Below are 17949 nucleotides of genomic sequence, written 5' to 3'. Positions count from 1 at the left end.
GGGAATAGCTGAGAGGAAGGAGCTGCATAGGGAGGAAGGTGATGGTCGGGTACTCTCTCTGGCTGACTTTAGCCTTGGGACGCTGGTGGTAACACACTAGAATTAAGCGATGGAAACCGTGTTGATGGAGGGCCTGGGCGAAGGCAGGTGAATTGTTTCCTCGCCTGCTTGTGAACAGTTTATGCCTTGCACCCCTTCTCGAGGCAGCTGTGTAACCTGCACGCATGAACCGACGTTTCATGCTGCTCGGGAGCTTTGTGGGCGGCCGCTGGTGCTGCTGCCGTGTGCTGAACGTTTGCACGGCTCTGGTTTGGCGCTGGCTCCGCAATGCGTTGGAATGGTGTAGCACCGCCTCAGCGGAGCGTTCCCCTTCGCCAGCCCCGCGAGGGGCTGCGGCTCGCCCCGGATGGAGGATCCAGGCTCGGAGCCGGCGCCCAGCGGGACGTGAGCCGGGGGCGGTGGAAGCCCGCGCGCTTCCGGGGCGGGACCTGCACGGAGCCGGGGCGGGGCCGCCGCCGCTGCCCGGTGTCTCGCCGTCCGCCCGGCGATGGGGGAGGCCGGGCCGGGGCCGGGGCCGGGACCAAGACCAAGACCGAAGGACACGCCGGAGCCGGAGGAGGAGGAGGCGGCGGCGCCGTGCGGCCCGCGGGGGAGCCGAGCCGGGCCCCGCGGTGGCATCCGGGTGCTGAAGGTGAGGAGGGGGCCGGGGCCGGGGCCTGCGCCGCGCGGGGCCGGCATTTCGGTGGGCTGGGGGCGACTTGTTGAGGTGGGGCTGCCTCGGCTGCTTGTCGCTGCCCGCCTCGACCTTGGCGGGATGGCCAGGTGGGGCCAGCGTCTCCTTACGGCCGCGTTCGGTGATGCGGCCCGGCTCGGCGCACTCTCCGGCCCGGCGCGACCGGATCCTGAACGTAGCGGAGCTCTCGGGGTCTGGCCGTCCCCGGGCCTGACCGCGCCCGCGGCCTGTGCAGAGGGAATGCCTGCGAGCGGGGTGGTGGGGCCAGGTCGGAACGGTCAGCTGCGGCCTTCCAGAGAGAAGGAGGAGGAGGGCAGCCAGACGCAGAGGCTGCAGCTGATGCTCTGGTTTGTGCTGTCTCGCAGAGAAACGTGAAGCGCAACGGGAGCAGAAGCTGTTTGAACAGGAGTCGGTTTGGTTCCCGTGAGAGGGGCTGGCTGAAAGAAGACGTAGGACGAGGCTGCGTGTATGTGCACGGGCGAGATTCTGCAGCTGCTGTTTCTTCAGATTTGCGCTTGGTCCTCTGCACAGTGGACACTCCAGCATCTGAGATCTGTGATGGAGAAGGGAGGAAGAACCTCTTCTTGCAACTTCATGGAGACCTGGTCAGGTGAGGACTGGGAAAGGATGAATCTACTAGAGAAATACTTGCTGTAGCCTTGCAGGGCTGCGTTCACTCTGTGCCTGCTTGTATAGCAGGGCAGGTACGGAGCAGAAAAAGGTGGTAGGTAGCAGCTGGGTACAGCCTTGAACAGTGCAATTGATAAAAATGAAGTAGTGCTGTGCCTTTTACATATCTCTTAGTGAAGCCATAGGTGTTTTAACTGGGAGGGTTTGGCTGGTGCACCAGCTAGAAATATGATCCCATTTCATAGGCAGAGGCTGTGGTTCATACACATCTCTTATGTTTTGTGTTATGGCCATTATAGAATTGAAAAAAATGTTATCTATGTAAGAGGCTGTAAGCAAATTCTGAGTCAGCAAAACCTGAGTCAGCAAAACATCTAAGGTACTTTCATAGTTATGTTTTATAATGTTTATATGTTGGTAATTTTTTGCTAAGAAGAGTTTCCAGGTAAATAATTAAAGCTAGAGAGAAAGATAGCGTAGTAAAGGTTATATAAAGAAGGCTTAAGCATCAGATTACACGTTTTATGCTTGCACTTGATTTGGGCTGAAAATAGACAGCTCAGGGTTTAATATGCATGAACTTTATGCTCCTATAGGTTTACAAGCTCCTATTAGGTTTGTTAGGATTTAGACATTGCACTTACTCTTCTGGGGTTAAGATTAAGTTATAAAGTTGCCACTCCTATTCTCGGGGCAAGGGGGAAAAATTACTGTTGTCTCCTTACTGGAAGGCTGAGCAGTATAGATACTGCAGGCTGAAAATGGCTAGTAGCTTTTTGGTTTTGTAGTGAAATGGAAGTCACAAGTTGCACGTGTCCACATTTTAAAAGGGTGTCATGTGTTTGGTCAGGTCAGGGGAGGCAGTGCTTATGGCAATAGATGCAGGGAATAAGAGGTGGTTAAAACTTAGTGTAAGGATAGAGGGACACTTGAATGTACCTATCAAAGCAGCTGTGAATCTCCATTCGTTGCCTGAAGAATTTATAAGGAAATGGGCTTGTTTAGGACTCTATACAGGGAGATTTTCCAGCATGTAGAAAGAAGAGCAGACTCTTTACTTCAGGTCATGAAAAAGGTATAGGTAAAGCTCATAGACACATCCAGAGAGGAATGTTTTGATTTTTCTTGGCGTATGAAATGACTTTTCTGTTTGAATTCACTTCAGTATCTGTCTCTTCTCGTGGTAGCCATGCCTGTCTGATCTGGGGCAGGCTTTGCACCGGATTAGCAAATGAGCCCATTACCAGTGTTTTGGAAGCACATACCAAGTTGTAGATGTTTGCTTCCTGCTCTTGCTGCCTCTTGGTATGTCTAGCACTTTGTCAGTCTTCATCTTAGATTTCATGGGGGGTTCTTGGTTATGGAATGTCTGTTCTTTGTAGTGCTCAGAACATATTTGCCACAGAAGAGATCCTTGGATTACTTCCTGCTAGGGCTGTTCTCAGTAGTGAAATGGGAGTTACCAGTATTGCTTCAGTACTATCTGTGTTAATAACAGGAAGCAGGCCCAAGTGGTACCTGCTTGCATGTCCACAGGAAGATGACAGAATGCTCAAGATATCCCCATGCCCTGCTGAGACTATTCCTTCTCGGAATAAAGTTTGCTGATTATTTAATAGTATGTTTGCAAGTACAAATTACCGTGTTAAGTGTCTGATTGCATTTTACCATGGGTACCTTTGTCTCCCAAACAGCTCCTGCATTTTTTGCCCTTTTAATATCAGTAGGTGGCTTGCTTTCAGAAGCTGAGTATGGCAAAGGTTAATGAGGTGCCTGACTCAGAAGACTAAGAGCTGGACAGTAAATGGAAGAGTAACAGAAACCTTATTGTATATTTGCTTTAAACACTTAGTGATGTCCTTGTGATCATTCTGCCTTTTGCTTTCAAGCCTGTGCCAGAGATTCAGTTTCTGTCAGAACATTCTTTTTTTTTTTAACCTCCACAGTGCACTTCAAGGATCTTTAGAGTTCTCCTAGATAGAAACTTCCCTTTCCTATGCAGGAATTATACGTTCTTGCAGAGGGTGGAATTAAGCAAAACCAGTATGGATGTTGTCTTTGGTGTGAACGCCTTTCGTGGCGAAAATGTCAACTACCAAACTTGAAAAACTGACTCTTGCTTGTGAAGAGGAATTACAGCTGCAGCAGGAGTTGTGGAACTGTTACTGCTTTTTCTTGGCTTTTCTGTCTTCTTACCTTTTGCACGTTCACTTAACGGAGCTGCTTCTCTGACTAGCAGAAGTGGCTGATACCTGATATGTGATACTGATGTGGGTATAACAGCCTGTATCAAATAGCAGCTGCTGTGACAGCCAGGGTGCTCTCCATGTGTGCTGGCGTTTAGTGTGTATTGCACTGGGTGCAAGATGAGTTTCTACATTTCTAATGTGATCATATGCCAGTTTGGGTTTCATACCGCATTGCTTTCTCTCAAAGGGAGAAAGCTGTAATTGTTGCTTCTGGAACCTATCAGCCTTGATCAGTTTAGTAAAGAAATTCTGTATGGAAACTGCCATTACAGATATTGGTTTGGTTTGCACTTTCATGGCTTATTCTAGGTTTTGTTGGTGGATCACATGGCTCTTGCAAGAACTTGGAACAGTGATCCATTCAGTCAGGTTTCCAGAATATCTCCAAAGGTGTTTGAATTACTCCCTGGTTTGACTACAGTCTGTAGGTAATGAGATGCTTTATTCATTGCTCTGTGTACAGAGCCCTGTGCTGGACCTGTGAGTGTGATGAGCTAAACAGCAATAAGGTCTCCTCTAGAGAAGGGGAGGCTCAGGGGAGACCTTACTGCTCTCTACAACTACCTGAAGGGAGGTTGTTGCCTGGAGGGGGTTGATCTCTTCTCCCACGCAATCAGCACCAGAACAAGAGGACACAGTCTCAAGCTGTGCCAGGGGAGGTTTAGGCTCGAGGTGAGAAAGTTCTTCACAGAGAGAGTTGTTAGCCATTGGAATGTGCTGCCCAGGGAGGTGGTGGAGTCACCGTCCCTGGAGGGGTTCAAGAGGGACGTGGTACTTGGTGCCATGGTTTAGTAGTCAAGAGGTGCTGGGTGACAGGTTGGACTTGATGATCTTTGAGGTCTTTTCCAACCTTATTGATTCTATGATTCTAAATGCCTGAACCCTGCATGGTGCTTCCTGGGTCACAGACCAAGCATATAGCTATTGCCGGGAGAGTCAAACTGTCTGGCAGGGGAGCTGGGAGTCAAATATTCTTCCCATCAGGTCTTCATGCTTGATGTGTGTATCATCTGCAGAGTGGCCAGTCAATGCATATTCATGACTTCTTAGGTGTAGATTTTTCTGCAAACTCAAATTCTTTTTCCAAATAGTGGACAATTTGCAGAGTTGTGCAGACAACCTGAAGAAGTGAGAAGACTTAACCTTTTTGGTCAGGCTTATATCTTCTAGCTGGTGACAGCAAACCTAGATGGTGAAATGGTACAGACTGCACTTTTGATTGGTCTTCAGATAGGTATGGTAGCATGGCCAGAGAGATTGATGTGTGAGGCGATTAGACTTGCATAGGGATTACTGCCAATGCTCCTTTGTATGTGGCTGTTTTGATAAAGAAAGGAGACCAAGGGCATTGTGTTTGTTATCTTCAAGAAGGACATCAGTCCTTTATGTGGACAAGATAGAAAGTTAAGGGGTTTTCAAACCAGCATTTTGAATCTTTTCACTTCATGCTGAATTGAAAGATAAGAAGGATAAAAATAATGGGAAAAGAAACCCCAGGTCTCATCCCTAGAAGAGGCAGTTGGGACACCATGCAGCTTTTCCAGGAGGGTAAGCCACAGTACTGTGTCTGAGAGAGTGCCAAGCAACCTGTAGAACTGTGATTTAATTTGTGTCATATGAAACATGCTTATTCTTTTACTATGTCAAGGTTCTTTCTGAACTCTGATGTGCTCAGTGCACACTCAAAAAAGGCCTCAGTCCATTCAGCAACCAAATTGTAAGGTTTGAGTGTTCTGGGTTTTTTTTCCTATGAAATCTAGATGGAATCCACTTGAGGTGGCTTTTTTGTGAGTGATGCTCAAGCGTTTATGGTTCCTGACCCACGGATCACACATTGGAAAAGCTATTTACTGGCAAGTATGAGGCTTTAATAGCAGAAAAGTTGGAATCCAGAGGTAGTCAAGGGAAACTGAGGCAGGCTATTTGGAGAGCCAGTCAAATATCTCGTGCTCTTGGATTCTGTGTTGAAGGATACAGATGCATTAGGGTTTATTGTGTTGGAAGTCAACATTGTTTGGTGCAGTCTACTATTTATTCCAGTTCCTAGTAGCTAGGAGACAGACACGCAGGTTTGTCACTCCCAAGATAACCTCAGAAAGCTCTTTTGAAAGCTTGGCCTCAAGACCATTGCTCTCTGTAGCAAAAAAAATTAATTAAATGGTAGCATAAACCTCAGTTACAAATTTGTGGAAGTGCCTGACTCTAAGCTTCTAGATCTTGATAGAATGCCCTAAAAAAGCCTGAGAGTCTGCATTTGAACTGAAGAAATCTTTGCAAAAGAGAAGCATCAGTGACTTTATGCTCTCATGAACCAATCTCTTGTCCTGTATCCATCTCACAAAACAGGGAAAGAAAGGCATTTCATGAGTCAGCTTTTCATTCTGGTTGTTCAAAAGGCTCTATCTTCCCTGATCTTTCTCCAGGAGTCCCGAGAAGATAAGCAGTGTCAGAGTGATGGGTGATACTACTGGCTGCTGATCAGCACTGTTTGAATTTCTGTTCTCAACTGCTGTTTTCCTGGTTTTTGGGGGGGTTATTTTTGTTTTGGTAGATATTTTCCATTTTACTTTGGAAAGCATGGAGCTAATCCTTGCTTATAAGCTTGTAACAGCTTGACTGGCAACCCTTGGCAGGCTCTCTGCTCCTTGCAGCTACAAGTGGAGGTATCTCTAGGCTCAGTGGCAGGGCAGAGTAATGCAGGGTGTGCTTTGGCGAAGCTCTGTGGAAAGAGGATTGTGGGAACGTGGCCTCCCCAAACCTCTTTTTCAGCACTGGTTGTTGCCTCTAGCAGGGAAAAGCAACATTAGGAATGACTGCAGAGCACAAGAAAAGAGGTCCTTGAGGAAAGGTAGGACCCTTTGGTCACTGCAGGCACAGGTGAGGAGGAAGGTCTTCCCAGAGAGAGTTATTTGCCCTTGGGATGTGCCAGAGCCCAGGGAGATGGTGGAGTCACCATCCCTGGAGGTGTTCAAGAGGGGATTGGATCTGGCACTTGGAGCCATGGTATAGGAGTCCTGAGGTGTTGGGTGACAGATTGGACTTGATGATCTTTGAGGTCTCTTCCAACCTTATTGATTCTATGATAATTCTATTTTAAGCTCTCTAAAGTATTTCAGAGTTGGAGTGAGCACAAACCAAAGCACAGGAGATTCCCTCTGAACATCAGGAAACACTTTTCATTGTGTGGGTGATGGAGCACTGGCACAGCTTGCCAGAAAGGTTGCAGATTCTCCATCCTTCAAGATACTGAAAACCCAACTGGACAAAATTCTGGATAACCATGTTTAGATGGCCCCGATTGAGTGGAGGCTTGGACTAGATGGTCACTCCAGAAGCTTGTTCCATGGGCATGGAGTCACTGATAAAAAAAGATTTGTATTATTTTTTAAATTCAGACTTGTTGCTATGCTAATGCATGGGCTGACTTTGGAAAAAGTACATGTTTAAAGTCTGTTCTGTGTGCTTTCGTGCTGTACTTACCATGGAGATTAAACTCATTTTCTAGTCAGTGTAACAGGGGATAGAAATATCTGTACTGAATTGTTGGCAAGTTGAACAGCAGTAATCTTCTGAGCTCAGTAGTTTGGCATTACATGCCTTAAATTCATGTGGATTCTGATCATTTGTTCAGTATGTTTGGGAAAAATCAGGAGAATCTGGCTTTCACATTTTTATTTTTTTTCATCAAGGAAGGTATTAACAAATAATTGGGAATGTGGCCTACAGTGTGGCCAGCAGCAGCAGGGAGGTCATTCTGCCCCTGTACACTGCACTGGTTAGGCCACACCTCGAGTAGTGTGTCCAGTTCTGGGCCCCTCAGTTTAGGAAGGATGTTGACTTGCTGGAACAAGTCCAGAGAAGGGCAACAAAGTTGGTGAGGGGCTTGGAACACAAGCCCTATGAGGAGAGACTGAGGGAGCTGGGGTTGCTCAGCCTGGAGAAGAGGAGACTCAGGGGTGACCTTATCACTCTCTACAACTACCTGAAGGGAGGTTGTAGACAGGCGGATGATGGTCTCTTCTCCCAGGCAGCCAGCACCAGAACAAGAGGACACAGTCTCAGGCTGCACCAGGGGAGGTTCAGGTTGGATGTTAGGAAGAAGCTCTATACAGATAGAGTGATTGCCCATTGGAATGGGCTGCCTGGGGAGGTGGTGGAGTTGCCGTCATTGGAGGTGTTCAGGAGGAGACTTGGTGGGGTGCTTGGTGCCATGGGTTAGTTGTTTAGGTGGGTTGGATTGGTTGATGGGTTGGACGTGATGACCTTGAAGGTCTCTTCCAACCTGGTTTGGTTTATTCTAAATAAAGTCTATTCTAAATAAAAGCTGTCTTTGCCATACGTGTATGTCACAGCATCTGATTTGCTTAACAGAAGGGAATAGCTAGGCCTGGGGAGGGGTTGTGCTTTCTGCTGAAATTCATGTGAGTTTGCATTAAACTACACTGGTGAGCTGTTTATTTCCTTTTCTTTACAGGTTTAGAGAAGGGACAGAAAGGAAAGGCACTTTTCCAAATGTGGGGGGTTTTATGTATTTTAAAAAGCACCACTACAAAACCCCACAACAGGCCAGCAGTAGCAGCAGCAATGGCCTGCATTGCTGGCAGTCCTCTGATTACATCTTGAACTTTAACTTGATCAATGACTGTCTTTCTGACGTGTGAGTTTTGGAGTCTACGTATGTATGTGCTACATTGTTGTCTCTGCCATCGCTTTTGCTCACATTGCAGGCATCCCCAAATTAGGATAACTCCTAAAAATAAACCAAAAATTATGACCAGGGGTAGGGATTGGTGTATGAATAAAGGAGGTTTTCTGCTGGTTAAGGCAGCTGATATTTTATAAACTAAAATTTAAATCCTCCTACTCCGTTCAAGGAAGCAATAACAGCAGATTTCCAAGCAAGCTGACTCTATCAGGGAGCAATTCTTTGGGTGGATTTGAAGATACAGATCAAGGTTTTCCTTCTTTGTCTTTTAAATAAAGCCTATTTATGGGTTGAAATTTGTCCATATCTTTCTGATTATACCTCTGTGAATAGAGACTGGAGTCTGCAAGGCCTAACGTAGTTTATTAACCAGTAGAGGCTCCAAGATACAGTTTTTGAAGTTGGTGAAAGGGCATAATTTCATATACAGCCTTCTGGCTAGTAAGCTAGTGTATTCCATGTAAAAGAAAAGGGGGGAGAAAAGTTGCCCTAATGAGGCTTAGCAAACCTTAAGCAGTAAGAACTAGTTTTCTGGATCAGCTGCCCATTAACTACATTGTTGTTTCAGGCTAGAAACTGTTGGTTTGGACTGTAACTTTGAGAGTAACCCTGTTTCTGATCCAGAGGTCCTATGTGTGAAGTAAAAGAGTTGCAGTGTATGTGCTTGAGGTATCTTGAGATAATTTTCTTTCTTGAGGTGTGCCTTGTTGACTGCAAAAGTCTGGATGACTGTACACTTGTAAATGTTGCATGGTATACTTGTAAATGTTTATGAAATCAGTCCTGCCTTAATTAAGAAATGGCACTGATAAGGTTCTCAGTGGCAGTGGAAATAGTGTAGTGTAATCATTAAAAAGAATCAGAAATGGTTTTGTTCTTCAGTTGGGAGGAAGTGAAAAGATTTGGTACACAGAGAAATAAAATATTTCATGTTAAGACGTGCAGTGTAAATGATGTCTGCAAGTCAACAAAGTTCAGCAGAAAACTGGTCTTACCAAACAAACTTGATCTTCATCCACTGAAATTTCAGGCTTAGTCGCCAAAGGCATTAGTCATGCATTGCAGTGTGCGGTGCTGGATGGGGCTCTGAGCAACCTGATCTAGTTGAAGATGTCCCTGCTCATAGCAGGGGGGTTGAACTGGATGACCTTTCAAGGCCCCTTCCAACCCAGACTGTTCTTTCTCTGTGTTCTGATGTCATTGGTAGAAAAGCAGTGCACAAACCAATGAAACTTGCTGGGTGATACCTTACAAACTGGAAATGGTTATGCAATGTAAGCATTTTTGGATGAGGAATTAGTGTATTTCTGGTTAAGGAAGGTTCTTATATGGCTGATGCCTACTGCTTTTCCCTTGCACAGTGTAATTCAAGTGCTGTAGTTCTTAAGTGCTGCTTGACAAGCGGGAAGCACAGACCCCAAGGATCCGTGCTTGCCAGACCTTTTTCAGGGGAGCAGAACAACCTGTGTGTCACTATTCCTTACACTTCAGCTGTGATGACACTCCTTCAATATTTTTATGTCCTCAAACTACTTTCTTGTATGTTTTGACAGGAGGCTGGAGCCCACAGAAAAACCCCTTCAGATTGTGTATGACTACTTGGCTCAGTTGGGTTTTGATGATCCTGTCAGAATGCAGGAAGAGGCAGCAAACTCTGATCTCAGCTGCATGATTCGCTTTTTCAGTGGTAAGAAATTGTGTGCGTCACTGTTCCTGTACTTTAGCTGTGAGGCCCCCATTCTTGAACTGTTTGGCTTATAGATGGCTATGTCAAGCACCCAAAGTACCAGTAAGCATTTCTTTAAACAAATAATTTTCAAGATCAACGTGAAAACCATTCTCTTGTTTTCTCAATCCATGTCTGTGGCTGGAGAAAAGACAGCACCACGGTTCCTCTGACGGCAAGGTTCATATTGCTTATGGATATCAGAATGATAGCAGAAAAGTTCAAAACAGAAACATTAGGGCACTGGAGCATCTCTTACAAGGAGAGGCTGGGAGATCTGGGGCTCTTCAGCCTGGGAAGGAGAAGACTGAGAGGGAATCTTAACAATGCATATAAATATCTTAAGGGTGGAGGTCTTGAGGATGGGGCTGGGCTCTTCTCAGTGGTGGCCAGTGAATAGGACAAAGTATAGCAGGTACAAACCAGAACACAAGAGGTTTCACTTGAACTTAAGGAGAAACATCTTTACTTGGAAGGTGCCAGATCACTGGACCAGAGAGGTTGTGGAGTCTCCTCCTCCAGAGAGACTCATAGGTCAATCAGGTCAGACATATTCCTGTTCTTTTAAGTATTAAGTGACTGTTTGTGAAACTTTCCTAGGCAGTAAGATGGTATAAACAGTAGACAGAATCCTGAAAAGTATCTGGGAGATTTGTCATTGTCTCAGATGACCTAAAGTAAGTGTGGATTAGAAGGCTGAGGCAGAATTCTGCTTTGCTGTTTAGTCACAGCATAACAGTACACACAACACAGCTGTAACAGTCGGTGCTGGAGTCCTTTCACTTCAATCATCTTCAAGGAAATAACTTTATTCTGTGGCTGATTTTCCAGGCCTTCATTTAAAGCCCAGTAGAAGCCACTTGTTTGGTGGTTACCGTGACTTTAGCTGACTCAACAAGAGTTTGAAATTGCTTTTCTATTGCATCTGAATGAGGGATGTTTGGCAAGCATGTAAGTTTGGCCAGTCTGTAATTACCAGCAGATTAGAACACACTGCATGGCAGCTGTTAAAATGCTGTCCTGGAAGGCATTCCTTGGTGGTTTGTCAGACATTGCTGCCCTGACTGAGGAAGTTGGTCGTCCTCTGCACAAGATCCTTTAAATAAAGTGCAACTTGGCTTTGTTCTTTACAATAACCAATCTTGAACAGTGCAGCTGTGTTGATATTTGTACTCACCACTGCCAATGAAGAACAAATGAAGAGTAAATGCCAGTGTCCCCTTTTTCTTCAGAAAAGCCATGTCAAGTGGAGCAGTTGGACCGTGTCCTGCTCTCTGGTGTCTACAATGTACGCAAGGGAAAGACCCAGCTGCACAAGTGGGCAGAGCGCTTGGTGATTCTCTGTGGTACGTGCCTCATCGTGTCCTCTGTGAAAGACAGCCACACAGGGAAGATGCACATCTTGCCTCTCGTTGGAGGAAAGGTGAGACTTCTTTTGATTAGCTTCCTGTGCTTTAGAAAGGAAGAAGGGGTTATAGTGGTAGGTATTATCCACAAGAAGTTAATACAGGTTTTTGTATCAAATTATTGCATTAACCTGTGCAGAGAGTTGTGCTTCCCTTTCTACTTGCTTTGCTTAAAAGTAGTCTTAAGGCTAATAAAATTAAGAGACCCTAGTTCTGCTTTCATGTTAGCCAGTGGTGTGAATGGGCATTCTGGAAATTATTACTTCTTGGATTTACTTCAGCAGAAAGATGTTCAGAAGGATTTGCTTCTGTGTTTTTCTCCAATAGCTTCACCACTGTGTTGCCATCAAAAACACGATGTTGCTGGTAGTTGGTAATGCCTCACCCTAGGCTTCAGATCTGCTGTGATTGTTGGAGTTCAGGCAGCCTGTTTTGTTTTCAACTCTCCCTTTGCAGGTGGAAGAGATGAAGCGCCGTCAGTACACGCTTGCTTTCACATCTGCTGGAGCACAAGCCCAGACCTACCATGTCTCCTTTGAAACACTGGCAGAGTGCCAGAGGTGGCACCGACAAGCGTCCACGGTGAGGCCCGGGAGGCTGCAGGGCCTTGGGTGGCGGGTGCAGGGGTAAGAAGGGTTTTCTGACACAGGCTTGATACGCAGGCTAAGATGAAGCTAGGATGCTGGAGAAAGTACCCCAGGACACTTGCAGTTTTCTCTCTCTTAGGTTCTTAGGATTACAGAGATTGTCTTTTAGCCTTCTCTTTTCTCTCTGCCTGTGCAATATCGAGTAGTAGTTCTGCATTTTTTTGACCCCCCACTGCACTTCTTGAGAGTAGCTAGTCACAGGTCAGCCATAGAGTAAACCCTGGGAACTGACTGACTCTGCAGTCACAGAAACCCATAAATGGCACACATTGCCGCACTTCCATCTGCTTTGAACTGTGCCCTGGAATGGCATAGAGCTACCCTGGTAAGTTTAACACAGAGATCATAGGTCAGCAAGGGAAGTGTAGCTTGTTCAGAGCTTCACCCTTATTCCACAATGAATACCACAATTAGGTGGTTATAGCTTAGTGCTGAGCTACACTTTGACCTCATATATAGATATACACATAATACCATTAAGTGGCCAATGAGTTCAAGATAAAAGCAGGTCATGAAATCTGGAATGAAGCACCAAAGACTTTGAAACAAAGCACACTTAATAAATGGAGATCAGTTCTTTGGAAAGACTTTAGGAAACAATCATTTATGAAGCCTTTTCATCATAACATTACACCAATCCAATATTACACCTTGAATAAGCCAACAAAAGAAAGTTGGAAGAAGTAGTCAGGCTATGCAGAGGTTCTGTGTACCTTAAAGGATTGAACCAGAAAGTCAACTGCTTCCTGTTGCTACTTGCACCTTTGGAAGGCACTCGGAGATGATGCTTTCTCAGCAGTTTCCTCAGCCATAGACTGGTTTTCTCCAATAGGTTGTCTCTCTCACAGTCTAACCTTTTAGTCAACACCTATTGCACATACAGAGCAGGGTTTCTGTGTCCTAGCTGGTATCCAGATATGCATCCTTGTCTCAGGGCTTGCAGGAACATTAGGGGCAAATGGTATAACTCATGCTCCATGGACTCAGATTCCTGCCTGGACTCTTCCTGGTGGTTGCAAGGGGATTCTTTCATATTCTTGCAAATCATTTACTACTTGCATTCTTTGGCCCTGCATTACAACAGTTTGGTTTGTTCTGGAGAAAATTTGTTGCACAGCTGCAGCTCTTTCTCCTTCTTTTCAGGTTGTGTCTATGCGAGTTGGCATGGTTGATCTTTCATGCTACAGCCTTGAGGAACTACCTGAGCACCTCTTCTACAGTCAAGACATTGTCTACCTCAACCTACGACACAATTTTATGAGATCAAGTGGAGCAGGGAGTCTTGACTCTCTTTGCAGGTCTGCAAAGAAATAATTTTCTTCTACATTTGGAGTTCTTGATATGTGTATCCAGGGATGAAGAGGAGAGGGAGCGTGTTGCCTGTTTTCATGTGGATTATAAAAGGGTTGATCCTGGGGAAGCTGACAAATGAGGGAGATATGAAGTTAAACTGAACAGTACAGGCAGGCCTAAGCTTCCTACAGTTCAAAGTGTTCATGGCCTCCCTTCCACAGTCCTTGTGCTAAGTTTGACTGAGATGAGCTATGTGGTGCAATATGCCAGTTGTATCAACAAGATGCAATATTAATAGAAGGCTGCCCACTAAACAGAGAATATCTTGAGGGATAAAATAAAAGGTGAGGGAAAGCACAATGGTGCTGTTGTGGGTCAGTGTTTGTAGGAAGATCTGGAAAGACCTCTTTTGGTAAGTTCTTAATGTGCATTCCGAATTGGCAAAGGGCCTGCAGCTTTGCTTTGGGAGCTGGTAATGATCTGCTTTTAAGAGAGTAGCAGTTGTGTGATGGTGTGAAGGCATGGCATGGTCAGGTAAGTGAAGGAGTCTTAACAAATGAAAACCATAACGATCTAGAGGAAGATGAGTCTGTTGATATCTATGCTAGCCATGCTGAAAAGAATCGAAGGAGCCACTCTTTGGATTTTGAAAGCCATTAGGAAGCCTGAAGTAATGCTGTCAAATGACTCTGTGCTGGGGACACATTGTGCCTTAGGAAAAACGAATTTGGAGAAACTTTGCAAAACAGCAGGGTTTTGTTTTGGTCTGGGGGTTCTGTTTTGGGTTTTTGTGTGTTATTGTTTAGTTTACCTCTTGGGGCCTGTTACCAGGTGATTTATTCCTACAGAATAATGAGATACCTAGGGTATCTGTGAGAGTATGCAGGAAAAAGACTGTGCTCTCTGGGAGCTCTTTGCAGTTTCATTGAGAGTCAGTCTTGTCTGGTTTTTATTCCAAACTTGTTTAAATGGTTTCTAGCTAATTAATTGTAATACATTCTTTTGTTGGGAAAACTGCTTAAAATAATTTAAGGTTTTGCTTTCTGCTTCTCTCTTCAAATACTTTGTATGATGTTGCAAACCGTACCAGAAATTCATTTGCTAAAATGCGGTATCCTTGGTTCACAGGATCAGCAAAGGGGCTTGAAATTTCTTTTGACCTTGCATGTAGTCAACAAGAGATCTGACATGTCAGAAACTCGACTCTTTCCCTGGCAGTGACTATCTGATGAAGCTGAAATCCTCAAACAAACAAAAGCCATAAAAGAAGCCCTCACTTCACACAGTCTTGAATAAACAAGGTAGCGTTAGGTAGCCCACTTAAGGCTGCTCATTGCCTTTTGAGAAGATGTTCTTTCTGAGGTTTTTAGGCTACTTAATAGGTCACAGCCTCCAAATTTACTCACTTGCAATAGATGTTACCCATGCCTAGAGACTGACAATTCTGAACAGCAGAATTTTTTGCTATGATCAGATCTCTTACTCTGAGGAAATACTTGACGTTCTAGGAGTCTGATTAGCTATAACTGTAATTAGCTTTCACAAAAAAAAGGGACTGAAAGGGGAGATGTTAATCAAAGGAAATTGAATAACCCCACTGTTATGTTGCATCTTCTGGCTTATTTTTTATGCAACATACTGCCTTTGCAGTATCCTTTTTCTGGGAAACGTTATCAAATCTGATCTCTATTGATAAGTGTGTGCACACACATAGGCTTATACATGTGTGTCTATTACCATTCTAGCTCTCTGACACAGTTGTGCTGGGATGCCTTGGTGACAGAACAGGATGCTGTGTTAAACTGGGAGTATTTCAGGCCTGTACCAGTATGGGCTTCTGAGGAGAGGATGGTCATACCGTTGATAATTTGTTGCTCTGTTTCCATACCTTTTTGCTGTAATCATGGTGTGAGAGCACAGACCAAAAGTTTGGGACCCATAACAGTTTCAGGATCCTTACTCATTATTATACATGATTCATGAATACAACCTGAATGTGAGTTGGGTTTGCATTCCATTCCTGCATACCTACTGCTTGAGAATATTGGTGCAAAGAAGGAGGAAGAGAAGGGGAACTCAAAAGGTTTTTGAGTGTTGTCTTCCCCGCTGCATACAGCAGTCGACTTGAGGAGTCTCTCCCTGAGTTGTGTACTGTACCAGATTCCCCCTAGCTTTTTGAAATTTTAATGCCCTTTTTGTGTTTGATTTAATATTGTTGCAGAGAGATGAGTTCTAAAAATTGATTATACTGTTGCATTTAATGCCATGCCTCTTGGGCAGCTTCCCACTATGCTACTGACAGAGTAAGAGCTGCATGGTGCTAAGGACAGGTGCCATAGGAAAAGCTGTTGTAGAACTCTAGAGAAAGCAGTTTCATTAATGCATTTCCTGGTTCCAAAGCCTGAGAACTGTTAAACATCCTAAATCTTTTAAAGTAGACCAAGTTAGTGAGATCGTTCAAATCTGTAGGTTTGTGCTCATTGTTTTCTTCTTTTAAATTATTGTTGTAAAGTTCAGTGTGCAAGTTCCTGGATTTTTTTGTGTCGTGAGATCTTTGCATCATACAATGTGTTCCCTTTAGGAAGGCTGTTACCAGTGCAGCATCTTCAGCTTTCAGTTGCATTGCAAGTGAGCAACTCTGTGGCTGCAAACAAAAAAATGCCTGTGCCCTTACTTGCATAACAGGGTCCTTTCTCAAGGCAAACAACCCATGTCCAAGTTTCGGATATTCCACCTCTTTAAAAAAACAAAACCAAACAAAAAACTCCCCCCCCCCCCCCCAAAAGAAAAACCCCACAAAAAACAAAATAGAGGAATAGAATGAGATTATTTCAAGTATTCTGAATCTGAAAAAAAGGAGTCACTATAAAGAAGAAAAAAATTCAAAACTTTTCCACCTTACACTCCAAGGCATCTCAAGTTAGAAGTAGTATTCTCCCTCAAAACTAATTAACCTTGGTTTTAACTGTATCAAAAACATTTGCTTCAAAATAAGAGCTAGTTGCCATTGTCTAGTCAAAAAAACGTGGTAAGTGGAGCAAATGAATGAATTACATGTTTCCAAGAAGTATTTCTCTGGTACTTCACATTAGTTTTGCAGTTGTCTCATGAAAGGGTGAGGTTGTTGAAAGGAGATGGTTGCAAGCTGGGGATTTGTCTCTTTGCCTTGGTAACAAGTGATAGGACAAGAGAAAATGGCCTCGAGAAGTACCAGGGGAACTTCAGATTAGATATTGGAAGAATCTTCTTGACTGAAAGGGTTCTCAAACACTGGAACAGGCTCTCCAGGGAGGTAATTGAATCCCCATCCTTGGAGGTGTTTAAAAGACACAGAGATGCGGTGCTGAGAGACATGGTTTAACACCAGGCTTGGTAGAGTTAGAGAGTGGTTGGACTTGATGATCCTAAAAGTCTTTTCCAAGCCAAATGATTCTTTGCTTCTATTATGTGGGGAGAAAGACTCTTTCCTCCCACCCCTTGTATGAAAAGGTCACAACACTTGTGCAAAGAACCTCTGGCATATTACCCCATTGCCACCCTTAATTTCTTCTCTTTATTTGGACCTAGCAAGGTGATAGGGTGAGCTGGAATAGGCAACCATCTGTGAAGCACAAGTAGAATGGTAGTGACTGAGGGCTGTGTCAGTACTTGTGTGGCTGTACCTGTGGTACAGTCTGCCAAGCAGGTGGCACTTTAGATGTGGAATCCCTTCCAAAGACTTCTAGGTGAAGGTCTTAGGGCTTCTGTGCTAAAACCATGGTATTTGATCACTTTTAGCGTTACCACCAAGATGAACAAATACCAGTAGCTTAAACCCAAATTTGTGTAGAAACCCCCACAAAGAGGTAGCTGACTGTATCACCAGTGTAAAAAGACTTGCATTTTCTTTATGACTGGCTTTGTATGGTTTTGCTTTGAGATTTGTGAATTAACTAGTATTCTTGCCCATAGGTTTTCTCAGTTGAAGAGCCTGAACCTATCTCATAATAGACTAGGAGAGTTTCCTGTGTCACTGTGTGAGATCTCTACTCTGACAGAGCTTAATGTTTCCTGTAATGGACTTCACCACTTGCCAAGCCAGATTGGCAAATTGTTGAAGTGAGTATATTCTTTTTATCTGTAGTCATAAACACCTTTGTGCTTCTTTTGAGCACAGCTGATGTTGAGGTACTACTTGGGGAAGTATGATTGCTGGGGCAGCCTGTTCTTCCCTCAAAGACTTGAATGATGGATTTGATCCCATCAGAAAGTCAAAGACCAGGATATCCAATAAGGTTTGATTTTTCTTGAAGCTATCACAGTATGTTTATATAGTTGCCATTTTAAATCACTGATATGTAGTGAGTTATCATTCATAATTTGTGACTTCCTGCAAATTTTACTAGCTATGCAGTATATCTTAGTGTAAATCAATTTTCTAATGGAGGAGATTAATAGATTTTGCCTATTTTGGACTGACTTAGGAAGACTGAACAGTATTTTGTGATGGCTTGAATCACAGGCACCACCTTGCTCAACTGGAGTAAATATGAAGGCTTCTAAGCATATGAATACACTGTC

At 44.3% G+C, this 17949-nt stretch overlaps 1 protein-coding gene across 1 annotated transcript in view; it reads left to right on the top strand.

The window, feature by feature from the left end:
• The first annotated feature begins 467 nt into the window (after positions 1-467).
• The window catches only part of PHLPP2 (PH domain and leucine rich repeat protein phosphatase 2), a 33848-nt gene continuing 16366 nt past the window's right edge, over positions 468-17949 (top strand). The window contains exons 1-7 of the mRNA XM_068150659.1: positions 468-691; positions 1099-1343; positions 9871-10004; positions 11276-11466; positions 11906-12031; positions 13240-13394; positions 17341-17487. Of these exons, the coding sequence (XP_068006760.1) occupies positions 548-691; positions 1099-1343; positions 9871-10004; positions 11276-11466; positions 11906-12031; positions 13240-13394; positions 17341-17487 (1142 nt within the window). The 5' untranslated portion in view covers positions 468-547. The remainder of the gene's footprint in view (positions 692-1098; positions 1344-9870; positions 10005-11275; positions 11467-11905; positions 12032-13239; positions 13395-17340; positions 17488-17949) is intronic.

Source organism: Melanerpes formicivorus, unplaced genomic scaffold, assembly GCF_026170545.1.
Source record: "Melanerpes formicivorus ecotype bairdi unplaced genomic scaffold, bMelFor1.0.p_v2 SCAF_20, whole genome shotgun sequence".
NCBI lineage: Eukaryota > Metazoa > Chordata > Aves > Piciformes > Picidae > Melanerpes > Melanerpes formicivorus.
Note: the sequence above shows the minus strand (reverse complement) of the source record. Positions and strands in the feature narration are given on the sequence as shown.